This window comes from Schistocerca gregaria, chromosome 2 (genome assembly GCF_023897955.1).
Source record: "Schistocerca gregaria isolate iqSchGreg1 chromosome 2, iqSchGreg1.2, whole genome shotgun sequence".
Taxonomy (NCBI): domain Eukaryota; kingdom Metazoa; phylum Arthropoda; class Insecta; order Orthoptera; family Acrididae; genus Schistocerca; species Schistocerca gregaria.
The window spans coordinates 948,285,686-948,309,544 of record NC_064921.1 but is presented as its reverse complement, the minus strand read 5'-3'; the positions used below and the strand labels follow the sequence as shown (position 1 = coordinate 948,309,544).

Below are 23,859 nucleotides of genomic sequence, written 5' to 3'. Positions count from 1 at the left end.
ACATACTGGACATCCCTTGGATCCCTATGTTAGATCTCCCACAGTGACGTCCATCAGCAACAGCCTCCAGCTGCTATTCTCTGACCTATGGCTTTGGAATGTTACATCAGATCTCTGAAGATTTATTTTGATTTTTATGGCTGTGCTTGGAACAATAACTTCCACCATTCCACCACTAGTAAGGCTACATTAATTCACTTGATGAGGAACAATAAAGGTGTATTTGTCTCTCATTTGCAGTTTCATTATTTCACAGCAAGAATAAAATGATTCCCTTTAATTTCATGTATGTATAGATGGCAGCAAATGAAGGTGACAAGTTATGAGAAGTGTGCATCAGATTACTAAAACACAGGGAACTAAGTGTGATTCCTTTTCCTTCCCTCTTTCCTGACGAAGCAGCCGCCGGTTGCGAAAGCTCGAAATTCTGTGTGTGTGTTTGTGTGTTTTATTCATTGTGCCTATCTACCGGCGCTTTCCCACTTGGTAAGTCTTGGATTCTTTGTTTTATATTGTATGTCTGCTTGTGTCTGTGTATGTATGGATGGATATGTGTGTGTGTGTGCGCGCGAGTATATTCTTATCCTTTTTTCCCTCTAAGGTAAGTCTTTCTGCTCCCAGGATTGGAATGACTCCTTACCCTCTCCCTTAAAACCCACATCCTTTCATCTTTCCTTTTCCTTCCCTCTTTCCTGACTAAGCAGCCTCCGGTTGCGAAAGCTCGAAATTCTGTGTGTGTGTTTGTGTGTTTTATTCATTGTGCCTATCTACCGGCACTTTCCCGCTTGGTAATTCTTGGAATCTTTGTTTTTAATATTTAATATATTTTTCCCATGTGGAAGTTTCTATATATATAAGAACAAAAAAATAATATGATTCAATACAATTGTCCCACACTGTGCACTGATGTCATACAGTGGTGCACAGTGTCTGATCTTATTGCCCTTTTTGAGGTTTCATAATCCTGTCCAGTATGGGTATTTTTGTCCATTGGAGTTATCCTGAATGGGTATCGATTTATATGGGCACGTCTCAGCTTCTTTTAACACATACATATAACTCCTGGAAATTGAAATAAGAACACCATGAATTCATTGTCCCAGGAAGGGGAAACTTTATTGACACTTTCCTGGGGTCAGATACATCACATGATAACACTGACAGAACCACAGGCACATAGACACAGGCAACAGAGCATGCACAATGTTTGCACTAGTACAGTGTATATCCACCTTTTGCAGCAATGCAGGCTGCTATTCTCCCATGGAGACGACCGTAGAGATGCTGAATGTAGTCCTGTGGAACGGCTTGCCACGCCATTTCCACCTGGCGCCTCAGTTGGACCAGCGTTCGTGCTGGATGTGCAGACCGCGTGAGACGACGCTTCATCCAGTCCCAAACATGCTCAATGGGAGACAGATCCGGAGATCTTGCTGGCCAGCAGGGTAGTTGACTTACACCTTCTAGAGCACGTTGGCACGTTGGGTGGCACGGGATACATGTGGACGTGCATTGTCCTGTTGGAACAGCAAGTTCCCTTGCCGGTCTAGGAATGGTAGAACGATGGGTTCGATGACGGTTTGGATGTACCGTGCACTATTCAGTGTCCTCTCGACGATCACCAGAGGTGTACCGGCCAGTGTAGGAGATCGCTCCCCACACCATGATGCCGGGTGTTGGCCCTGTGTGCCTCGGTCGTATGCAGTCCTGATTGTGGCGCTCACCTGCACGGCACCAAACACGCATACGACCATCATTGGCACCAAGGCAGAAGCGACTCTCATCGCTGAAGACGACACGTCTCCATTCGTCCCTCCATTCACGCCTGTCGCGACACAACTGGAGGCGGGCTGCACGATGTTGAGGCGTGAGCGGAAGACGGCCTAACGGTGTGCGGGACCGTAGCCCAGCTTCATGGAGACGGTTGCGAATGGTCCTCGCCGATACCCCAGGAGCAACAGTGTCCCTAATTTGCTGGGAAGTGGCGGTGCGGTCCCCTACGGCACTGCGTAGGATCCTACGGTCTTGGCGTGCATCCGTGCGTCGCTGCGGTCCGGTCCCAGGTCGACGGGCACGTGCACCTTCCGCCGACCACTGGCGACAACATCGATGTACTGTGGAGACCTCACGCCACACGTGTTGAGCAATTCGGCGGTATGTCCACCCGGCCTCCCGCTTGCCCACTATGCGCCCTCGCTCAAAGTCCGTCAACTGCACATACGGTTCACGTCCATGCTGTCACGGCATGTTACCAGTGTTAAAGACTACGATGGAGCTCCGTATGCCACGGCAAACTGGCTGACACTGACGGCGGCGGTGCACAAATGCTGCGCAGCTAGCGCCATTCGACGGCCAACACCGCGGTTCCTGGTGTGTCCGCTGTGCCGTGCGTGTGATCATTGCTTGTACAGCCCTCTCGCAGTGTCCAGAGCAAGTATGGTGGGTCTGACACACCGGTGTCAATGTGTTCTTTTTTCCATTTCCAGGAGTGTATAAGTATTCTCTCCTAACAAAGTTTATGTTGCAACAATATACTCCCATTATGGTCAGTCAGCATCTGGACAGTGTTTAGCTTGTGAAGTATGCACGTGCAGGCCAATGTCTGGTATCATCACAGTTTGCGCTCACATGTTCAATACGAGGCCAGGAGTGTCTGTGTCATGCATTTACAGTAGCTTTCACTGTACAAATTCGTGAAGCTCGTGTTCAGCGGCATGACCCTTTGTGAAATCTTTGATGTGGTGACAACTGGTTTCCGTATCAGTGGTCCAAGGAATTTATTTCACCTCTTCACTCTCATTTGTTCAGTGGGGAGACCAGCCATACATGCAACATCCAACAAAACGGTAAGTTCCTTGCTCCTTTTATGATGTTGTCGAACACAATATTCATGTTACATTAAGTATTGCCATTTTTAGTTTACCACACGTGCACTCATGTATTCTTTTAACACACATACGCTTAACACTTTGAAGCCAAGTTTTGTATGTTTTTGTGCTTTGTTTTTGAGTGTCTTTCATAGAGTCACATTACATAAAGTTTCTGTAGTGTCCTTTCCACATACTGTACAAATAACATAATAAAATACAAATACATTTACAAAACACACTTATCCCATTCATTTGCTGACATGCCATTATTGTCATCATATACATTATAGTCTGTAACATATTCTCTTCCCTTTTTATATATAGGGTGATTACTTGTCATTTTGTTTTAGTACATTTTGTTAGATTTCATTTGTGTTACATTATTCAATTTCAATTACATGAGTACACATTTTACTCTCGTTTGGTTATACATGCTTCACGTAACTTTCATACAAAAATAGATTCTGTTTTCATTTATAGCATTATTTGACATACTTTTCATTACAATTTACTATCACTCCTTGTTGGAGAATATGTATCAGTTCAAAATAATCAAAGAAGCAAACAGTAGTTGCTACAATAGATACTACTCACTGCTCAGATAACTACGCATGGCCTCACCTCTCTAGCATTCTCCAGAAAGGATCTACTCCCTACAGGGTTGTGGAAATTCCATAGAAAGGTATTTATGTGCTCAGTTATGTCTTGTTAATAGACTTAACTGTAATTCCAAGAACAAAATAGTTTGTTGTTTATAAACACAACTCAAATCTGATGATACCAGTTGTAGCAAATACTTATTCAATGTTTAAAAGTGCAGCACAGTATTTACTTGTTATCTTCATTGTATAAAGGATAACTATTTCATGTGATGAGGTTTACACAGTTGTATCGTCAATACGATATGTTACATATAATGAGTGTAAAACAATGTTTACATAGGCAACAAAACATGCATAAAAGTTTCGGTGTAATTCAGGTGTTTGAAACTTTCATGGTAGTTGACATTCGCTCCAGTTAGGTTTCGGTGCTTGATTATTTTGTAGTTCAGCATTGTGATATGCAATGTACTGCCACTGTTTTCTTCTTCACATACATTTACAGTATCACGTTCATACGTATCATAAACTTACAACTCTACTTACTTGCGGTGCAGTCCTTCCTTATGTTTACATGGTACCTAATGCTTTAAAAGCATTTATCTTTCTGCTCTTTAGGATGTGTCGATGCATCATTCCCTAGAAGAAAAAACTTAATACTAACTTAAAACTCAATCTTCACAGATTTATGAGAAGCACCCAGAACTGTATGGACAGTGATACTGAACAATGAGAATGTCAATTGGCTTTACAGCTGCGGTACATAATACCATTGCCAGCATACTTTAGGAGAACAAATAAACCGGACTGTGAAAGTGCCGCTAACAAGACTTTGTTGTGACCGACACAAACAGAGCTTTTATGCTAACGAACTTTGCTGTCATTGATATTCGGGTGGTGGAACTGTTGTCTTTCCCATTTTATCAAGCCGTGAAAGTGGAGACTTAAATGAACTGTGCAGTATATCTGACTTTCAAAGACGTTACAGAAGTTTGAACTGCAAGAACAGAGTGGACATTGCTTGCGGTGTGAATCACCTAAAAGAACAATTTTATGAACTGTGTATTTGTGGCTACAGCTATATGAATTTGACGAACTGTGTAGTTGTGGACAAAAGCATCATGGACAGTGCACAGAGTGTATAAACAAATGCTGTCTACGTACTGTGCTTTAGAAGAGGGGACAAGTCAGCAATGGTCACAAAAGAGCGTCGTATGGTTTGTTAATTGCTACTGGGTTACTGATACAGCTGTGCAGAAACTTTGTTTGCATTTCGACAGAGAAAATTAACAAGTGGAACTGCCTGTATCCTGCTCATAACCTCATAACCCACCAACGTCATGCTGCCCAGCGTAACGCTTCTATGCAACGGAAAGTTAGATAGTTTGCCAAATGCTATTCCCTGATCTAAAAACTTTCTTTCACTATTAAAAGTAGAAGAATTATGGACTATATTCAAATCAATTCTTTGCTTGTTTATGTTTGCTATCTCATATTGAAAATAAAAGTACCATTAGTGAACTAATAGTTGCACGGTAGTCATTGTTGAAACACCAGTAAATATAGACGTCTTCCTCTCATTAGAACTATTTCTCCTCGCATGTCAAAATGATTGCAGCTGCATTATTTTAGGTGATTTTATGTAATGTTATTAGTGCAGCAGTGTGATAGTGACTAAAAGAGTATTTTGTTGTGAAATATGGCTGCCTATGTAAATTACGGCGACTGCCATAATTGCCTGAGGTCCAACCAATGACATAAAAGCTGCCATTTCACCATTGGTGCATTTCTTGCCACGAGTGTGAATCATATATGTCAGGTGTCAAAACAGATGGGGAATGTTTACACAGTATTAGAAGCTTTGATATTGTATTGCTATGAGTCATAGTATTGAGAGATCATAGTATTGAGAGATCATAGTATTGAGAGATGCTGGTTACACTCAAAAGTGGGTTGGTGTAAGGTGAACCCTCCACTGTCCATGTAATTATTAACAGTGTTGTATGTATTCACATACCTTTTCTAAATTCTGTCAGATTTTGTCTTTGATGTTTTTTAGTTTCATAGGGTATATACACAATTTTGTTGACTCGGGTTATTTTCAGAGCAGCTTCTTGTAAACATTTGGTTTTTCAGTTTATAAATAAAGTGGGATTGTGACCAATTGAGAAGTATAACAAATAGTTTGGTTTTCCACCTAGTGTTCTGGGTGACTTCACAGTTCAAATTTTGATAATTATTTTTCCTATGGGGTGAGATCATCACATTTGGCGTCATGTTGTGATAGGACAGTGGTTTAGTATACTATTTATTTGGACCTAACCTTAGGATTGGAGTTTTAAATTTGGAGGGGTGGAAATTGTATTGTTTTGTTTTGTATGGGTTTCCTTTTGTAGACAAAATGAAAATCAAAGAGGATGACTGTGTAGCTATTTTCAAGGGGTGGGAAAGTGAGCAGGGCAAAAGTAAAGAAGAAGAGTTTGTTATGGAAAAGGTAGATAAAGGATTAGACATTAAAGTGGAACCAGGTGTCAAAAGAAAAGTACAACTTACTGCTTGTAACTTCCCACCACATATAACAGTTTTCCCTTTTGCTCCACTTTAAATTACTTTGCATGATTATTGATAAGACATTTACAAGCTTATAATGTTAAGTTAAAAATAAGTATGAAAATAATTTTCACCCATATGGCTATTTAATACTTCAATTAAAAACTACATGAATCCATATCTTGCCAAATATATTACGTGAATATTTCAATCTAAACTAACTTAGTAGCTAATAATAATGTTGCTGTTCATCCACTGTAATACTCAAAAATTGATACGCAGTATCAAATATTTTTCACAGATGTATCCCACACTTAGTTGAGACTCGGTACTTAATTGTAACTTCCACTTTGTCTTGCACATTGAACACTTATTTTACAAGCTTTTTCCAGTTATATAACTGGTATTCAGACATTAATGGCATATGCACACTTACAGGAAGCATAACATATTGTACCTTAGATTCCTGAGCCAAGAAATTTGCACAACCCAGGTAACGTCTCGGTTATAAAAGCAGCTGGTTCATATTGGTCTTCATCATCACTCTCTTCATCATTATGACTGGCATCTGTACTATCAATTTCACTAGATGCAACAGAGTTCTCCCAGTCTTCTGATTCACTTTCTGAAGTTTGGTTTAAGTCTTCTGAATTCATAATATCAGTTTTAGTAACCCATAGATTTGGGAATTTCTGAAAACAAAGCAGTAGTAGTAAAACTTTATTGTGCATAAAACACACATTTATTACTCCACTGGCGTTTAGTACTACATTAGAATGATAATTTTATAAAATAAATTAATTGGATGCACTAAATGCAGCTTACATGCCTACACCTTTCTTCTCCTGCATCTTTTCTTAGTACACATCTTGACAGAAGTAACTGTAACACACCTACCATAATCAAAATTTACCTGCTCCTTTTATCACTCCAACTGTATAATCTTCACAAAGTAAGTTTTCCTTTTGTGGAAATGAATCACATAGCACTTTTCAAATTCTTAGTGGACAGCCTTACTGAGCTAGTTGTTTGATTACTTTAAATCATACTACGATCAACACTTTTAATTAATGTAACTTTTGAAGCAACCAGTTTCCAATAACATTTGCAATGTTAACAAAAAGTCTCAATTTAAGTATATGTTTGCCAGAAAGACTACTGTTCACTACACCAATTAAAGAAAAGAAAAAAAAAAAGATGAAGCTTTTCTTGACAAGAAAGATCTGCAGAATGACTATACAGCTCAAACAATAATCAAGTTAACAAAATGCCACACCTTACACACAGCCATGAGTAGAAATAATATACTGCTGATACATTTCATTAAATTATACTCTACCAACATGGTAAAAGTTATGTATGGCATATGGTATTGTTGGCTGGGATATTCTGCAGGTTGGGTCCAGCAACCTGTTGGAAAGGGTGCTCTTCCTCCACACACTTTGGTTTCTGTGAGAGTTGTCTTAGGTGTATTTATAGTTTCTAGAAGTGTGAGTAGTGCAGTGTTTATGTTTGTGTTGTATGACGATGAGAGAAGGGAGAGGGTGAAACCCAGTGCCACCGCACTGGCAAAATAATATGAAATGGTTTTTCATATTACAGAAAAGAGCCTAGAGGATCAGAACAAATATGAAATTGGGAAAATCTTTTAAAAGCCTACAAACTAATTTTATTTAAAATAATGGAAAGGCAATCACTCGCGCATAGCAGATTGATGTGTGGCAAATAGATATTCACAACAGAAAGCAGTGTTCACTAGTTTTTAATCTCTTTGGCTCTCTTCTAGAAGAAGATACACACATTCACACAAACAGCCACAGAGACACCCAAACATACAGTGCCACAGCCATGGCACCACGGCTGCAGTAATCTGCATTTGGGTGTCTGTGGTGTTGTTGTGTGTGTCAATTTCTGTACTCTCTACTAGAAGAAGGGTCAGACACCTCAGAAGTTAGTGAGCACTGTTTTCTAACAATGAAAACTGCAGGTTGGAATATCAACAATATTAAGAAAGGGACAGATTGCTATTCATCATAAAGATGACACACTGAGATGTAGACAGGTACAACGAAGACTGTTACACATGTAGCCTTCAGCCAAAACCTGCTTCAGAAAAGGAAACACAAACAAATTCATACAACTATGCACACTTCAAGCACATATAACCACCATCTCTGGGAGCTCGGACCAGAATGCCAACGCACTGAAAAAAGACAGAAAAGAAGGGAAAGAATGGACATTGACAAGGGTAATACTTTAGAAAATAGTGACAAAGGTAAACATCACAGGGCTGTGGGATCAAAGTAAAGCTGTTACGCAAAATCAAACAATGGAAACTCCAGGTTGGAAAATCAATGACATTAGGAAAAAGATACATTGGTACTCACAGTAAAGATGACAAATTCAGTTGCAGGCAGGCACAACAAATAGAATGGTACACATTTAGCTTTCAGCCTAAGCCTTTTTCAGAAAATAAAACACACACACACACTTTCACTCAAGGAAGCAGACCACAAGCACACAGGACTCTCATCTCTGGCAGCTCAGTATGGAATGTCACTGGAATGCCATTGGCATTCCTGTCCAAGCTGCTGGAGATGGCTGTCATGTGTGCCTGAGGTGTGCTTGCTTGCGTGAATGTAGGTGTGTCTTCTTTTCTGAAGAAGGCTTTGGCTCACAGCTAAATGCATCCTGGAAATCAAATGAATATTGAATTTGATGCCGATGCTGGCAGTAACACTGATCTGGCAACAGAGGAACTGAACCCAGTCATTTCTGAAAGGAAATTCCTGAAATAAGTAAAAAAGCATATCCATTCACAACGGTTTTTAAGAAAATGCAGTACTGATAAATAAGTGACCACACCAATTTCCGTGCAGATTAATACTACCTTTGACAAGTGTGACTGAGAACTGTCAATGCATATGACTGATATGCATATGATTGATATGAACAAGCGTGACAAACAGTCCGCCGCTCAAATCAATACCACTCTTACTGAGCACAATAAGGAATTAGCTGCTCACATTGATTTCCCATTTGTCAAGTATTTCTACCAAAATTTCGGTACTTAGGAAAACTTACGAAGGCGTTCCAGAGGCAGTAAAGAAGACAACAACAAATGTACAGTAACTGCAGTCAACTGCAGTAACCACTGTGTACCAATTGTCTCAGAGAGTTGGGAGTTTAGTACTTGACATTGAAGAAGTGGTACATTAGTGCTTAGAAGCTCAAGATCAAAAATTCTACTACAAATTCACTAAATGGTTGGAAGAGAAGAACAAAGAGGTTAATGAAAAGTTAAATACAGAGTGGAAAGATATTGCACAGTGAATTAATGCAAAGGCAACACTTGATTCGGGTGCTGTGGGTGAAACCACTCAAAATGATCCAGCAGATACAAAGCATGCATGAAGCATGACATTCCTGAGAGGAGTGAACACTTGTCAGCTCAAGTCAATGACTTACACTGCAAGGTTATGGCAAATAAGGTACCCCCACACCAAATTACGTTCCTGAAATGTATGAGTCGGTTGATCCTTACCACCGAACTTACCTGAATGATGCAGCACCAGTGAGTTCCCATCAAGAATATGAATAAGTAGGTGGGGGAAGCATCCACTTTAGTGGCACTACTTCTTGAAGAAAGATGATAAATTCTTCTCAGGTTGACAGCCGAGTCAATGCGTTGTTCTCCAGCAATGTTTCAGCAAGTTTCTTACTTGCCATCTTCAGGCGAAGGCAAGTAAGAAACTTGCTGAAACGTTGCTGGAGAACAACGCATTGACTCGGCTGTCAACCCGAGAAGAATTTATCATCAAGATTCGGCGAGAAAGCCTGCATTCTCATATTCTTGAAGAAAGGTTACTGAAGTACCGACAGTTTCAGGCATATTTATCTGAAAAGAAATCGCCACACCCTGTTTTCTTGATAAAGGCTTTTAGAGGTGTCTCACCTAGATTATGGGATGAAAGGCAGAAACTTCAGTTTGTGACAGTATATATTTCAGGCCGAAGGGATTAGAGGTGTTGGTAAATTATCGATGTACTGATACTTTTTCCAATAAATATTGATATATACTGGTGATATGCTTTTCACTGATATATTGATATCAAAATGGCAATATCAAGTGCTGGTATTTTTATTGTATATTCTATTTTTTCGCAATTTTCAATAAATGTTTGAAGTAGTTGTTTTGAAACTATAGTAGACTATAATTTTACTTTCACTGTGTGAAGAAGTGTTGTTATTTCTTAGGCTTTCATCATGACCAATCTTTCCCTTTGACTGCATGAAACAAGTATAGATGGCAGAAAGAAAAAGTACAATTGCACTACGGGGTTGGTGGTGTAAATGGAATAACAAGATACCAATGTGAAGAAATAGCACACCAGTTGCATTAAAATCAATTTTTAATGCAACTAATGTGCTATTTCTTCACATCGGCATTCTTCAAAACCAGTAGCTGAAACTGATGAACAAAATTCTAACTGACACGATTTGCCTTCACCGTGGGTGGAGGGGGAAATGCTAAGATAATCAGCAGTCAGCACTACCAAAAGAAACAGCAACATTTAACTTCACAATGCAACTGCTAGGTTGCTGGCATTTGCAGAAATGAAAAAACAGGGAAGTCGACATGAAGTGCTCCAGACAAATCTGATATGTGATGAAACTGAACTATGGACCCATCTGACACCATTTATTGTGCCACTACCTGCAGTTACTATTGTTAACAAAGTGGTAATTGCCAAGAGTGAACCTGCATCATTTTCCTTTCAATTCTTGTCCTGAGGGGGATAAGCAGGCTGCTAGCTTGTTGATGTACAGAATACCTAACAACAAATCCATACTTAAATATATATAGCTCTAAAACTGGCACTATATTTACAATGTGCAGCTGACATTTTCTTGGCTGGTACATTATATTTTTCAGTAACTACATCAATAGTTCTTTTGATATATCAAGGTCCGACTGTGATACTTTTTTAAAATATTGATATATCAGATTCCTGATACTAAAAATATCAACAGTCATAGAAGGGACCCTGTGAATAGCCACTGCTGCCGATAAATACACTACATATGACGAGTTTCAGAAGGCTTTCCTGGCTACTTTTTGGTCAGGAGCATCTTATAAAGGAGGTTTTTAGCCTATGAGCTTCTAACTCCAAACAGAGTAGCTTGAGAAAATACTTTGAGCGTTATATCAATAAGACAAGATACTGGGACAATCCTATCGCATAGATTTGCTGTGGGTTCTAATCATAATATTGCTGATTAATATACTTAAGAGGCTAATCACAAAACCAGACAATGATTTGGAATACTTTCTTTAGGCCCTAGATCCTACTGGTTTGCTACAAGATGTTTTCAAATATGCTAACAGGAATGGTGGTTCACAGCTTGTCGACACAAGCTCGCATGCCATCCAATCCTCGGTGCAGTAACAGGTAATGTGGCAATGACACAGTGCCACAGACCACACTGCTGAATTAAAACAATCATGTAAACACTGAGAACTCTAGGCATTTTTAAAGGCATTCAAGGAATAACAGCCACCAGTTCAATGCAGGGTACCACACAAATTGCAATTGGACTGCACAGAACCAGTGGAATTCCAATTATGGTAACCAGTGGCAGCAAAATCATGAAAAGTGGCCAGCGCCACAAAATTCCGAGTATGTTAACAGACAGGCAGACACTGCAAGGCCTACAAAAAATTGATCACCACATCAAAACAGTAATTTTGACAACTGAACTATGCAGAACATTCTCTAAATTGGCCATTACCTGAGAATAACTTGGTTTGTATCGTTGAGATGACAGGTGAGCACACCTCAAGAACGAATAAAGTGTCAAATTAGATTCAACTACATCGTACTTCCTAATGACAGTCACAGAAAGGAAAGGGGGCTCTATTTCCACCAAGCAGCTACATATGTTGCAATATACTGACAACGTAGACATTAGGAAAGAGCTCTGTGATGCCTCTAAGTCGTGTATTGAACCAGTAAAAAAACTAATTCAGGCCACAATTAATGTAGTTATGATAGAAATTTCACCATTGTTATACCTGACACAGGTGCAACCAAGAATGTTTTTGCTGACAGTTCCCTTAGAAGAACAATGGAAAAAATGAAAGGACCTACTATATCAGTGCAGAATTGTTTGGCATCAGGCACTATTGGTGCTAAGTGAGAGAGCATAAATAAGCAATTGCAGGTTCAGTTTAAATTTGAGGACAGAACCATTAGTTGCAGGTTCCTTGTGGTGAAGGTGCCCTATTGGGCATGGAGTTTTTGTGAGGAAAGAACACAAGGATAGACCTTCCAAGCAGCTAGTTGGTGGTAAAGAGGTTGTATTAAATTTAATTAAAGCAAAGGCACATCATGGTAAATTTTGTCAAGGAGTTAAAGTAAGACTCATACAATCTCGGGTGTCGTACACACACCACCACCCTGTTCATCTTAATACTGCACTTGTTACTCAAATTCTGAAGAGGGTATCTGTGGCCCTGCATGTGTATACAACAAAATGAAAAAAATCTGAATGTTTGTCTGAGAAACAGCAGCTTGAATTAATAAACTTGTTGATGTGCTATATTAAAGTTTTCTCCAGTAAACCTGGAGGGGTATAAGTATCATATGGAGGTGGTCCCCCACAAGACATATTTGCATGCAACCTATGCTAGAAGGGAGCCCATAAAACATGAAATTCAAAAGATGTTGCAGTGGGGCATAACAAAAATATCTTTGTCCTCTTACAGTAGTCTACTGTTAGCCGTACTAAAGTCTAATGGAGGCATACACCTTGATTTGGTTGTAAGATCCATCTGCAAAATAATGGTTCTGGTAAGAACCCAACATGACATAGTACAGGGACCAATCAAATAATCTACAGAGTACATTATGTATTCATGACAGATCTCTCCTGTTCCTATTGCCAGATAACCTTAACGGAGGAATCATGAAAACATCCCACCTTTATCTCTGGGGGAAGGTCATACTACTTTAACTGTCTCATTTCTTAATCTAATTCCCTCAGCATCACCTGGGTTAACTCGACTACATTCCATTATCCTCATTTTGCTTTTGTTGATGTTCATCTTATATCCTCCTTTCAAGACACTGTCCATTCCATTCAACTGTGCTTCCAGGTCCCTTGCTGTCTCTGATAGAATTACAATGCCATCGGCGAACCTCAAAGTTTTTATTTCTTACCATGGATTTTAATTCATACTCCAAATTATTTTTTTTTTTTTTTTTTTTTTTTTTTCTGCTTGCTCAATATTCAGATTGAATAACATCGGGGATAGGCTACAACCCTGTCTCACTCCCTTCCCAACCACTGCTTCCCTTTCATGCCCCTCGACACTCATAACTGCCATCTGGTTCTTGTACAAACTGTAAATAGCCTTTCGCTCCCTGTATTTTACCCCTGCCACCTTCAGAATTTGAAAGAGAGTATTCCAGTCAACATTTTCAAAAGCTTTCTCGAAGGCTACAAATGCTAGAAACATAGGTTTGCCTTTCCTTAATCTATCTTCTAAGATAAGTCATAGGGTCAGTGCTGCCTCACATGTCCCACCATTTCTATGGAATCCAAACTGATCTTCCCCGAGGTCGGCTTCTACCAGTTTTTCCATTCATCTGTAAATAATTCACGTTAGTATTTTGCAGCTGTGACTTATTAAACTGATAGTTCAGTAATTATCACATCTGTCAACATCAGCTTTTTTTGGAATTATTATATTCTTCTTGAAGTCTGAGGGTATTTTGCCTGTCTCATACATCTTTCTCAACAGATGGTAGAGTTTTGTCAGGACTGGCTCTCCCAAGGCCGTCAGTAGTTCTAATGTAATTTTGTCTACTCCCGGGGCCTTGTTTCGACTTAGGTGTTTCAGTGCTCTGTCAAACTCTTCATGCAGTATCATATTTCTCATTTTATCTTCATAATATGGTCTTCAAGTACATCGCCCTTGTATAGACCCTCTATATACTCCTTCCACCTTTCTGCTTTCCCTTCTTTGCTTAGAACTGGGTTTCCATCTGAGCTCTTTATATTCATACAGGTGGTTCTCTTTTCTCCCACGTTCTCTTTAATTTTCCTGTAAGCAGTATCTATCTTGCCCCTAGTGAGATAAGCCTCTACATCCTTACATTTGTCCTCTAGCCATCCCTGCTTAGCCATTTTGCACTTCCTGTCAATCTCATTTTTGAGACGTTTGTATTCCTTTTTGTCTGCTTCATTTATTGCATTTTTATATTTTCTCCTTTCATCAATTAAATTCAATATATCTTCTGTTACCCAAGGATTTCTTTTAGCTCTCGTCTTTTTACCTACTTGATCCTCTGCTGCCTTCACTATTTCATCTCTCAAAGCTACCCATTCTTCTACTACTGTATTTCTTTCCCCCATTCTTGTCAGTCGTTCCCTGATGCTCTATCTGAAACTCTCTACAACCTCTGGTTCTGTCAGTTTATCCAGGTCCCATCTCCTTAAATTCCCGCCGTTTTGCAGTTTCTTTAGTTTTAATCTACAGTTCATAACCAATAGATTGTGGTCAGAGTCCACATCTGCCCATGGAAATGTCTTACAATTTGAAACCTGGTTCCTAAATCTCTGTCTTACCATTATATAATCTATCTGAAACCTTCTAGTATCTCCAGGCCACTTCCATGTATACAAGCTTCTTTCATGATTCTTGAACCAAGTGTTAGCTATGATTAAGTTATGCTCTGTGCAAAATTCTACCAGGCAGCTTCCTTTTTCATTCCTTACCCCCTTTCCATATTCACCTACTATGTTTCCTTCTCTTCCTTTTCCTACTATTGAATTCCAGTCACCCATGACTATTAAATTTTTGTCTCCCTTCACTATCTGAATAATTTATTTTATCTCATCATACATTTCATCAATCTCTTCATCTTCTGCAGAGCTAGTTGGCATATAAACTTGTACTACTGTGCTAGGCATGGGCATCGTATCTATCTTCACTACAATAATTCGTTCACTATGCTGTTTGTAGTTGCTTACAGTTTCTATTTTTTATTCATTATTAACCGTAGTCCTGCATTACCCCTATTTGATTTTGTATTTATAACCCTGTATTCACCTGCCACCAAAAGTTCACTAATTCCCACTATATCTAACTTTAACCTATCCATTTCCCTTTTTAAATTTTCTAACCTACCTGCCCGATTAAGGATCTGACATTCCATGCTCCAATCGGAATAATGCCAGTTTTCTTTCTCCTGATAACGACATCCTCCTGAGTAGTACCCACCCGGAGATCCAAATGGGGGACTATTTTACCTCTGGAATATTTTACCCAAGAGGACACCATCATCATTGAACCATACAGTAAAGCTGCATGCCCTCGGGAAAAATTACGGCTGTAGCTTCCCCTTGCTTTCAGCCGTTCGCAGTACCAGAACAGCAAGGCCATTTTGGTTAGTGTTACCAGGCCAGATCAGTCAATCATCCAGACTGTTGCCCCTGCAACTACTGAAAAGGCTGCTGCCCCTCTTCAGGAACTACACGTTTGTCCGGCCTCTCAACAGACACCCCTCCGTTGTGGTTGCACATACGGTACGGCTATCTGTATCGTTGAGGCACGTAAGCCTCCCCACCAACAGCAAGGTCGTCTTCCAAAACTGCAGTACCAGTAGGGCAATGCCGTTTTGATTAGTGTTACAAGGCCAGATCAGTCAATCATCCAGACTGTTGGCCCTGCAACTACTGAAAAGGCTGCTGCCACTCTTCAGGAACCACACATTTGTCTGGCCTCTCAACAGATATCCCTCCATTGTGGTTGCATCTATGGTACAGCTATCTGTATCGCTGAGGCACACAAGCCTCCTCATCAACGGCAAGGTCCATGATTCAGAAAAGGGAGGGGGGAGTTCAATAAGGTAAATTGCTCTTGTTTTAAAGCAGGGATTTTTCATGTGATGCACATTGCACACTTTTCAGTAAAATCATCCATCCTCAATGAAAGTTCCCTCCATATCATGACAGTTTGAATGTTCTTAAATAACCCCCCCCCCCCCCCATTTGTAAACTGTAAATTGTTAAAAGCTTGCCATTCCATTGAGTAATGACTTATCTGGCTCTCATCTAAATGACAGGAGGGGAAAATGCTTCAACAGTAATTATGCTGAAGTCATCATGATTCATGATTGTCCCCTGGACATTACAAAAGGTGGGACATGGTTGTGAATAGGACATGTGATCACCACAAATGACAATGCGTGATCTGCATCATGCTCTCATGTTAGCCACAAGGTTGATAAGAAGTTCTTGTGGTAAGACATTGCATCCCTCAACTAGTCTGGTCGACAACTGCTAGATGATTGATTAGATTAGATTAGTTTTTCGTTCCATAGATCCGGGCTGAGGAGATCCTCGTGGATGTGGAACATAATCTGAAATAACAATACTAATAGTATGAATATATACAATACATCATTTGTTACTATTAAAAAATTCGTCAATGGAGTAGAAGGAGATGGCCACCAACTGATCTTCATTTGTAACTAAATTGACAGTCCATGTTGACATGCTGCAACACATCTTCCCAGTGCATCTCACATGTGCTCAATGGGTTTTAAACCAGACTGTTTGGCAGGCCATTCCTTTTGTAGATAACAGAATCATCTGCAAAAAGCGTGATTTTACTATCAATGTTGTCTGCAAGGTCAATCATATACAATATGAACAGCAAGGATCCCAACACACTTCCCTGGGGTATACCAGGAGTTACTTCTCCATCTGGCGATGGCTCTCCATCCAAGATAACATGCTGTGTCCTCTGTACCAGAAAGTCCTCAATCCAGTCACAAATTTCATTTGATACTCCATATGATCAAACTTTTGACAATAATAGTAGAAGTGGTTCTATGTCAAATGCTTTCTGGAAATCAAGAAATACTGCATGTACCTGATTGCCTGGATCCGAATATTTCAGTGTGTCATGTGAGAAAGATGCAAGCCAGGTTTCACATGATTGATGTTTGCAGAATCCATGCTGGTTGGGACTGAGGAGGTCATTCTGTTAAAGATACTTCATTACGTTTGAGCTCAGATTATGTTATATGATTCTACAACAAAATGATGTCAAGGATGTTGAATGATAGTTTTGTGGATCACTTCTACTACTCTCCTGGTAGGTGGATGTGACCTGTGCTTTTTTCCAAGAACTGTGCATGGTTTTCTGTTCAAGGGATCTACAATAAGTTAACACTAGAAATGGGGCTAACCCAGCTGCAAATTCAGTATAGAATCTGGCATGGATTCCACCAGACCCTGGAGCTTTGTTCAGTTTTAATGATTTCAACTGTTTCTCAACCTAATACTTATTTCATTCGTCTTTTCATGGTACAAGAATTGAACTGTGTTTTTCTTTGGAAATGAACGTTTGAACGCAGAGCTAAGCATTTCAGCTTTTGCTTTGCTACCTTCAATTTCAGCCTGTCTCATTTGCCACTATAGCCATGACATTTAACTAGAATTTCTTTGGGTTCTGCGAAAGATCATTTGACAACATTCTGCTACAGTAGTCACTGAAGACATCACACATTGCTCTCTTGACAGCCAAACACATTTCATTCAGCGTCTCTCTACTTACAGCTCTACGTTTTGTTTCACACCTGTTTTACAGTAATCTCTGTTTCTTTCTAGTGACTGTACACCATGGAGGTTCCCTCCCATTATAACTGTTCTGTAAACTTCAGCCATAGGTCCTCTACATGGTCCTACCTTGTGCTGAAAGTTTCACATTCCTCACTGAGATAAGACACTATTAGTTTTTTATAGAGGTATGTGCCTTTGGTTGTTGTGTCTTTTCTAATATACTGCATATGTATAGCAATACTTTTCTTGAGATTTACTAAGTAGTTTATAATTTCGTATCTCACATAACCACACACCTGCTTATCAGCAGACTTATCATTTTCATGATAACGTTTCTTATGCCTTTTCCACATATTTCAGTTCTTACTGCTTAGTGGGCAATTGTTATGGTATATTACATTAGATTTATAATTTGGGTCATTAGAAATGTTTTATTAAATAAGTTATCTAAATGATTAATGGGAAATCTCATATAAAGATGTGAAACAAATACTAACAATGAGATAGAGGGGCTGGCCTAGTACTTACCTCAGCTCAGCCCAGCCAATACAGGGAGGGTAGTTAGATACACAAAAAACAGAAGTGAAAATTTACGTTCCTAGCTTTCGGAACAAATGTTCCTTCATCAGGGAGGAGAGAGGGGAAAGAAAGGGAAGAAGGGAAAGTGGATTCAGTTACTCACAACCCAGGTTATGAAGCAACAGGGAAAGGAAAACAGGGAGGGTAGTTAGATACACACCGACAAACCAAGCTGGTTTGAAGCTGGCACAGTACTTACAGTAGAATATCTTTGTCTTCCCTCAGACAACCATGCCACCATCCTTGCTACCCTCCCTAATTGAATCCACTTTCCCTTCTTCCCTTTCTTTCCCCTCTCTCCTCCCTGATGCAGGGACATTTGTTCCAAAATCTAGGAACGTATATTTTCAGTTCCGTTCTTTGTGTATCTATCGGCTGTACTGAGCTGAGTACTGTCCAGCCCCTCTATCTCTGTTAGTATTTATTAAATAATTTGTATCGTATGAGTCCGTGATCGATAAAATGAACTGATATACCTTTATATTTTTGTTTATTAGTTATTATTAGTGTATGGAACATGATGATACAGATAGTTATGTGGTTGACCTCCAGTAAGTGGTATATGTTTTGCTAGTGTGTGACAACATGTAATCAAATGTTTTACCTTCAGTCTGTACTCATCAGTATATGACTATATGGTTTTACTTCAGTTGTATCACAGGCATTGTATTAGCATTATACCATGATTACCTACACATAACATGAAATATTATCCTCCATTTGGTTGGTACTTTTTTACATTATGGCACATATATGCTTTGCTCCCTAGTTTAAATCAATACAGTGTGCAACTGTTCACTTATTTTATTCCTTAATTTATCTGTGACTTCGATGTAACTTCCTGTACAGTTTGGTACTGTTATTTTATTACATATTGCGACTGTATGTAGGATTTGGACCACCTTCTTTTTTGTTATCTGCTATGTCATACTGTTACCATTGTTGTCTGAACACAGGGGCCTGAAGACAGCGTAGTAAATTGCTGAAACTGGCAGCCAAAAAAATAACAGTTTGGAAATTAGACAGCTGAAAGGTGTTTGATTTGACATTCTGTACTGAACAGCTGAATCCCACAACTATCTATGAAAAGTTGGACATTCAGAGGTCTTTTATCTAGTTTACTGAACATACATATCTTTCTGCTTGGTTTAGTTGTCCTTTGTACTTTGGTATTCATTGTTGCCACAACTGTGTCATAGTAGCTGATACCAATTTCAATGTGGACATCCTCAAAGAGGTCAGGTATATTTGTTGCCAATAGGTCTAATACATTTTTATCATGAGTGGGGTTCCTAACTGCCTGTTTCACAGTGTCACAATAATGTTGACCAGTGAATGTACCATGTTCAAAGATTTGGAGGTCAGTGTGCCCCAGCAACATTATCCCTCACCGCACTGTGATACCTGGACCACTAAAACGATCATGTTTGACAAAGTTCCTGAGTGCTTTAATTGTTTCCACCCGTCACCATATGAGGTTAAATCCAGCATTGTTGAACGTGATTGTTTTGATAGTCCAACGTTATGGTGTTGGAAGACATAATGTTGCATGGGTGTATTGACCCCCAAATCTTTGAACACGGTACACCCACTGGTCAATGGTGTTATGAATCTACACTTTCCCCCTGTGCAGCTTTTCAGGGGTGCATTCAGCCCAGACTTCATTTTGGAGATGACACAGCACAACAGCATCAAACAGCATGGGTAGGAATGAAAGGATGTTTGGCAAAAGGACTGGTCTGCCCATTTTCCTGACTTAAATCCCATCAACCACATGCTGGATGTGTTGGGGGGATGTAGCGTGCAGCACATCCACATGCACCGACAATCCTCTAACAACTGTCATATGCAATGGTGGAGGACAAGACTGCCCTATCACAAGAATTCCTTACCTACCTTGTGGCTAGCATGAGAGCACGTTGCAGAGTATGCATTGCCACCCATTGTGATCACACACCTTATTAAGAACTGTGTCCAGCATTTTGTAATATCCAGGGAACCACCATGAATGACAGTGACTTTGGTGTATTTATTGTCATAAAGTGTCATTTGTGTTCATCTCATTGCATATTTCTTTCAGTTACCTTCTGTACTTTATGTGTATGGTCCAAGATTCATTAAGTTATGTTAATTGGGAGTGATACATCATTACTTTTGTCTATAAGTTCTGCAGACCAGTGTATTTTGTTGATGCCAACCTGCATAGGGAGAAAGCATCATTGTAATAAAGATGAAAGATTAGATATATGACTGCAAAGTAAAGTAGCATTACGTAAATATCACTATTTCTTAGATTAACTTTACTTTGAATGTGGAGAGTGGAGATGATCTCTATTTCCTAAATATTTTGATCTGACAATAATGTAGTATCTGAAACAATTTGCGTAAATTTAGTAGATATAATGCTTATGAGCTGCTGATTATGTGGTTGCCAGTGATCAAGGAAGCACACCATTAACCAATCACACCGAGAAAGTCTGAGTGATCACACTGTAACATGGCAGAATGGGGCAACACATTTTGAACACTATGGTACCACGTTAATCACAGATCTCAATACTAAATGTCACCCCATCACGTCAACCACATAGATGAAAATACCTATGCTGCGTACAGCACTTACTCATTATGTATAAAAGTTAATTTTGTTTATTAATATATCTGTTAGTATTAAAATTCTAGTTTCCTACATATTTCATATTTAAGTAGCTTTCTAGCTCACAATTGGCTTAATTATTCATTATTTGATAATAATAATATTTTTGTTATGTCAATATGTGAGCATTAACGGTCAGATCTTGAAACTTTCCCACAGCAGAAGTCACTTATCCTGCAAAATATATCTCTTCTATGAATATTGCAAATTTAATGTTAGCAGTTCACTGCATGCCATAAATTAACAGCACTTCAAGAATTAATTAAAATTATCATTGTCAGTCATAACTATGTGCAATTTCACATGATTCGTTATTACAATGTATAAAATTATTTGCAGGAGAAATTTGTAATGTAATCCTGTAATTTATCATGAGCATTAATTTCAACAAATGATTAAATTTTATCTATAATTTTACAAATAATGCTTCTGTAATAATGACACATTGTTTAAAGTGTTATTGTAAAATTATAAAAGTCATATGGGTGAGACTATTTTTACACAACTACTCACTGAGCCTCTATGACATAAACACTTATCAGTTAAATGTAAAATCTTATTTTTTTTAATATACTGGACATTTTCACTGACATCTAAGTGCCAATAGCATTGTTTGATAGTTACATATGTCACCTATCTTCTAATACACAAGTTGGACCACAGGCACAAATATTGAAAATCAACAGTTATTAAGAAAGAGCAGATATACATACAGATTATTTAAGTGGTGTGCTTTGGTTACTAGCCCGCAATGACATGTATGGAATGTAAATAATTCACAGGGTGACACTTTAGAAACACAGTAACATTCTCCCTCCTTGTTCTACAAATGCCATTTCCAAACAATAACAATGGCCTACTAATGAGAACCTGAGAAATCTACCCAATAATTCCACTACTTCAGAAGAAGTGTGGGAGAACACTTTTCAGGAGTGTTCAAAAGCTTAGTACACCAGAAGATTCCTGAGAAGATTCCAGATGAAGATCCAAAATATCATGTCTGTGCAAGAGCAAAAATAATGCCCAGGTGACATCATTTTAATTAATTTTTTCACTAAATGCATAACAGGTTAAAAATTGGATTTCAATAATATGTTAATTTCTTTTTAGGTCTACGTAAACGATTATTCTTTACATGCTGAAGATGATTTGATTATAGCTCCCATAGGAAGGAAAACTAAAAGACTATGGCTTTGAGTCTGTGGAAAGTTTTGGTATTGGGCTGCTGATGAGGCTTCTTGAAGACCAAGTTTGAAATATTATCTCCTTGCTATTATGGGTGTTTTGAAAAAAAAAACACCAGTGTTCAACTTTCTGTTTGCAGTCCACCCAGGTTTCTCTATTTATGTATGACTTTTATGTTTTCAAGAGTGCCTGCGCAAAACAGCTGTTTATTGTGTCATTAAATATGGAAATAAAATATGGGGACTTCATCAGAATTATCACTTGTTGTAATGTGGAATCAAATAACATTATTTCCAAAAATTGTAATAATATTACTGACTGCTGAAGTGTCATGATATTCAGTTTATTAGGTCCTTGAGTATGTGACAAATGACCCACTTTCCTTATGAAAATGAACAATAAATTAACTGCAATAAGGCATGGCACAACATTCTGTGTGCTCAATATTATTTCAAGAGAACGATCTCTGTGTCAGACAGAAATTTTATCCTTGTCGTCACAGGCTCCTACACGAGAATGAGATCAGAATTTGTGAAGCTTTAGATCAATATGGTTCATAACACTAAATGAATCTACTAACTGATGCCTTATTTAGTGGTTGTTATTGTCAAAGTTTTGTGGAATAACCATGGATCTAAAAAATAGACGTACTGGGCTGGAAGCCTTAAGACATTGATTTATTTTTATCAAATACAGTCACTTTAGTTCATATTAATGGCTACAATAAATAAATCATAGGTGTGAGAGTATTAGTGATAAGGATAAAATATTTTATGTGGTATACCATCATAGATTCGAGTTTCATTTCTTACTGAGTGAACATGGGCAGTGTCATTTGATCTTGTATCATGTTAATGAACATTTAACATTTAAAGTCTTTCACAAACATTTACAAATCTTTCAGCACATGAATGCAAAGATGTGACAGAGCTAGACGAAACATTATCCCACGACGTAATTCACATGGCAAAATGCTATGGAAACAGGCAAACATCACTACAGTAAAGGGAGTTTCCAGTATTTGAAACATTTTCTGCAGCACAGGCTGTGTTTTCACTGATAATGTTAGCTGAAAATATGACAGTTTGTGCCAGTGTTACAAAGAGTTTCACAAACATATAAACATAATCATTTGAGTAGTTTACCTCTATTTCTGAAGGAAGTGAAGAAAGAGGATTTCCTGTCATATCGAGCTTTTTGATATGTTTCACATTTTTCAGGAATTCTACAGTAATTTCTTCAATAAAATTATCTCTCAAGTAGCAGTACTGCAGCAACTGAAAAATAAAGTATCACTGAAGCACCATGTATAAGAGAAATTAGATTTGTACATAAGGGACAATAATAAATGAGAAGAAACATGTCATTCACATCATTTTTTAAAGAAATAAATAAAGAAGAAGGAAGAAAAGTATTGTTCTAGCTACCAGAATGCGTTTTCACTCTGCAGTAGAGCCTGTGTTGATTTAAAACTTCCCGACAGATTAAAATTGTATGGCAGACCAGGGCTCTAACCTGGAACCTTACCTTTCTTGGACAAGTGCTCTACCAACTGAGTTATCCAAACACGACTCACAACCCACCCACACAACTTTACTTCCATCATCGCCTCATCCCCTACCTTCCGGCCTTCACAGAAGTTCTGCTGCATAATTAGTGGGACTAACACTCCTGGAAGAATGGATGTTGTGGAATCATATCTTAGCCACAGACCAGAGGATTGTCTCCAGAATGAATTTTCACTCTGCAGCAGAGTGTTTGCTGATCTGAATCTTCCTGGCAG

The 23,859-nt window shown here is 38.8% G+C and overlaps 1 protein-coding gene across 6 annotated transcripts in view; it reads right to left on the bottom strand.

Annotated features, from left to right (window-relative positions):
* The window catches only part of LOC126335412 (leucine-rich repeat protein SHOC-2-like), a 162,060-nt gene that overhangs the window by 22,477 nt on the left and 115,724 nt on the right, over positions 1–23,859 (bottom strand). For 3 of the 6 annotated variants that reach the window (XM_049998686.1, XM_049998685.1, XM_049998687.1), the window contains exons 4-5: positions 23,222–23,353; positions 6,477–6,711 (exon numbers count right to left, since the gene is read on the bottom strand). In XM_049998686.1, coding sequence (XP_049854643.1) covers positions 6,478–6,711; positions 23,222–23,353 — 366 coding nt within the window. In that variant the 3' untranslated portion in view covers position 6,477. Of the gene's footprint in view, positions 1–2,915; positions 4,109–6,049; positions 6,712–23,221; positions 23,354–23,859 lie in introns of those variants that run through there. The other 3 variants (XR_007564868.1, XM_049998689.1, XM_049998688.1) reach the window with 3 other exon arrangements.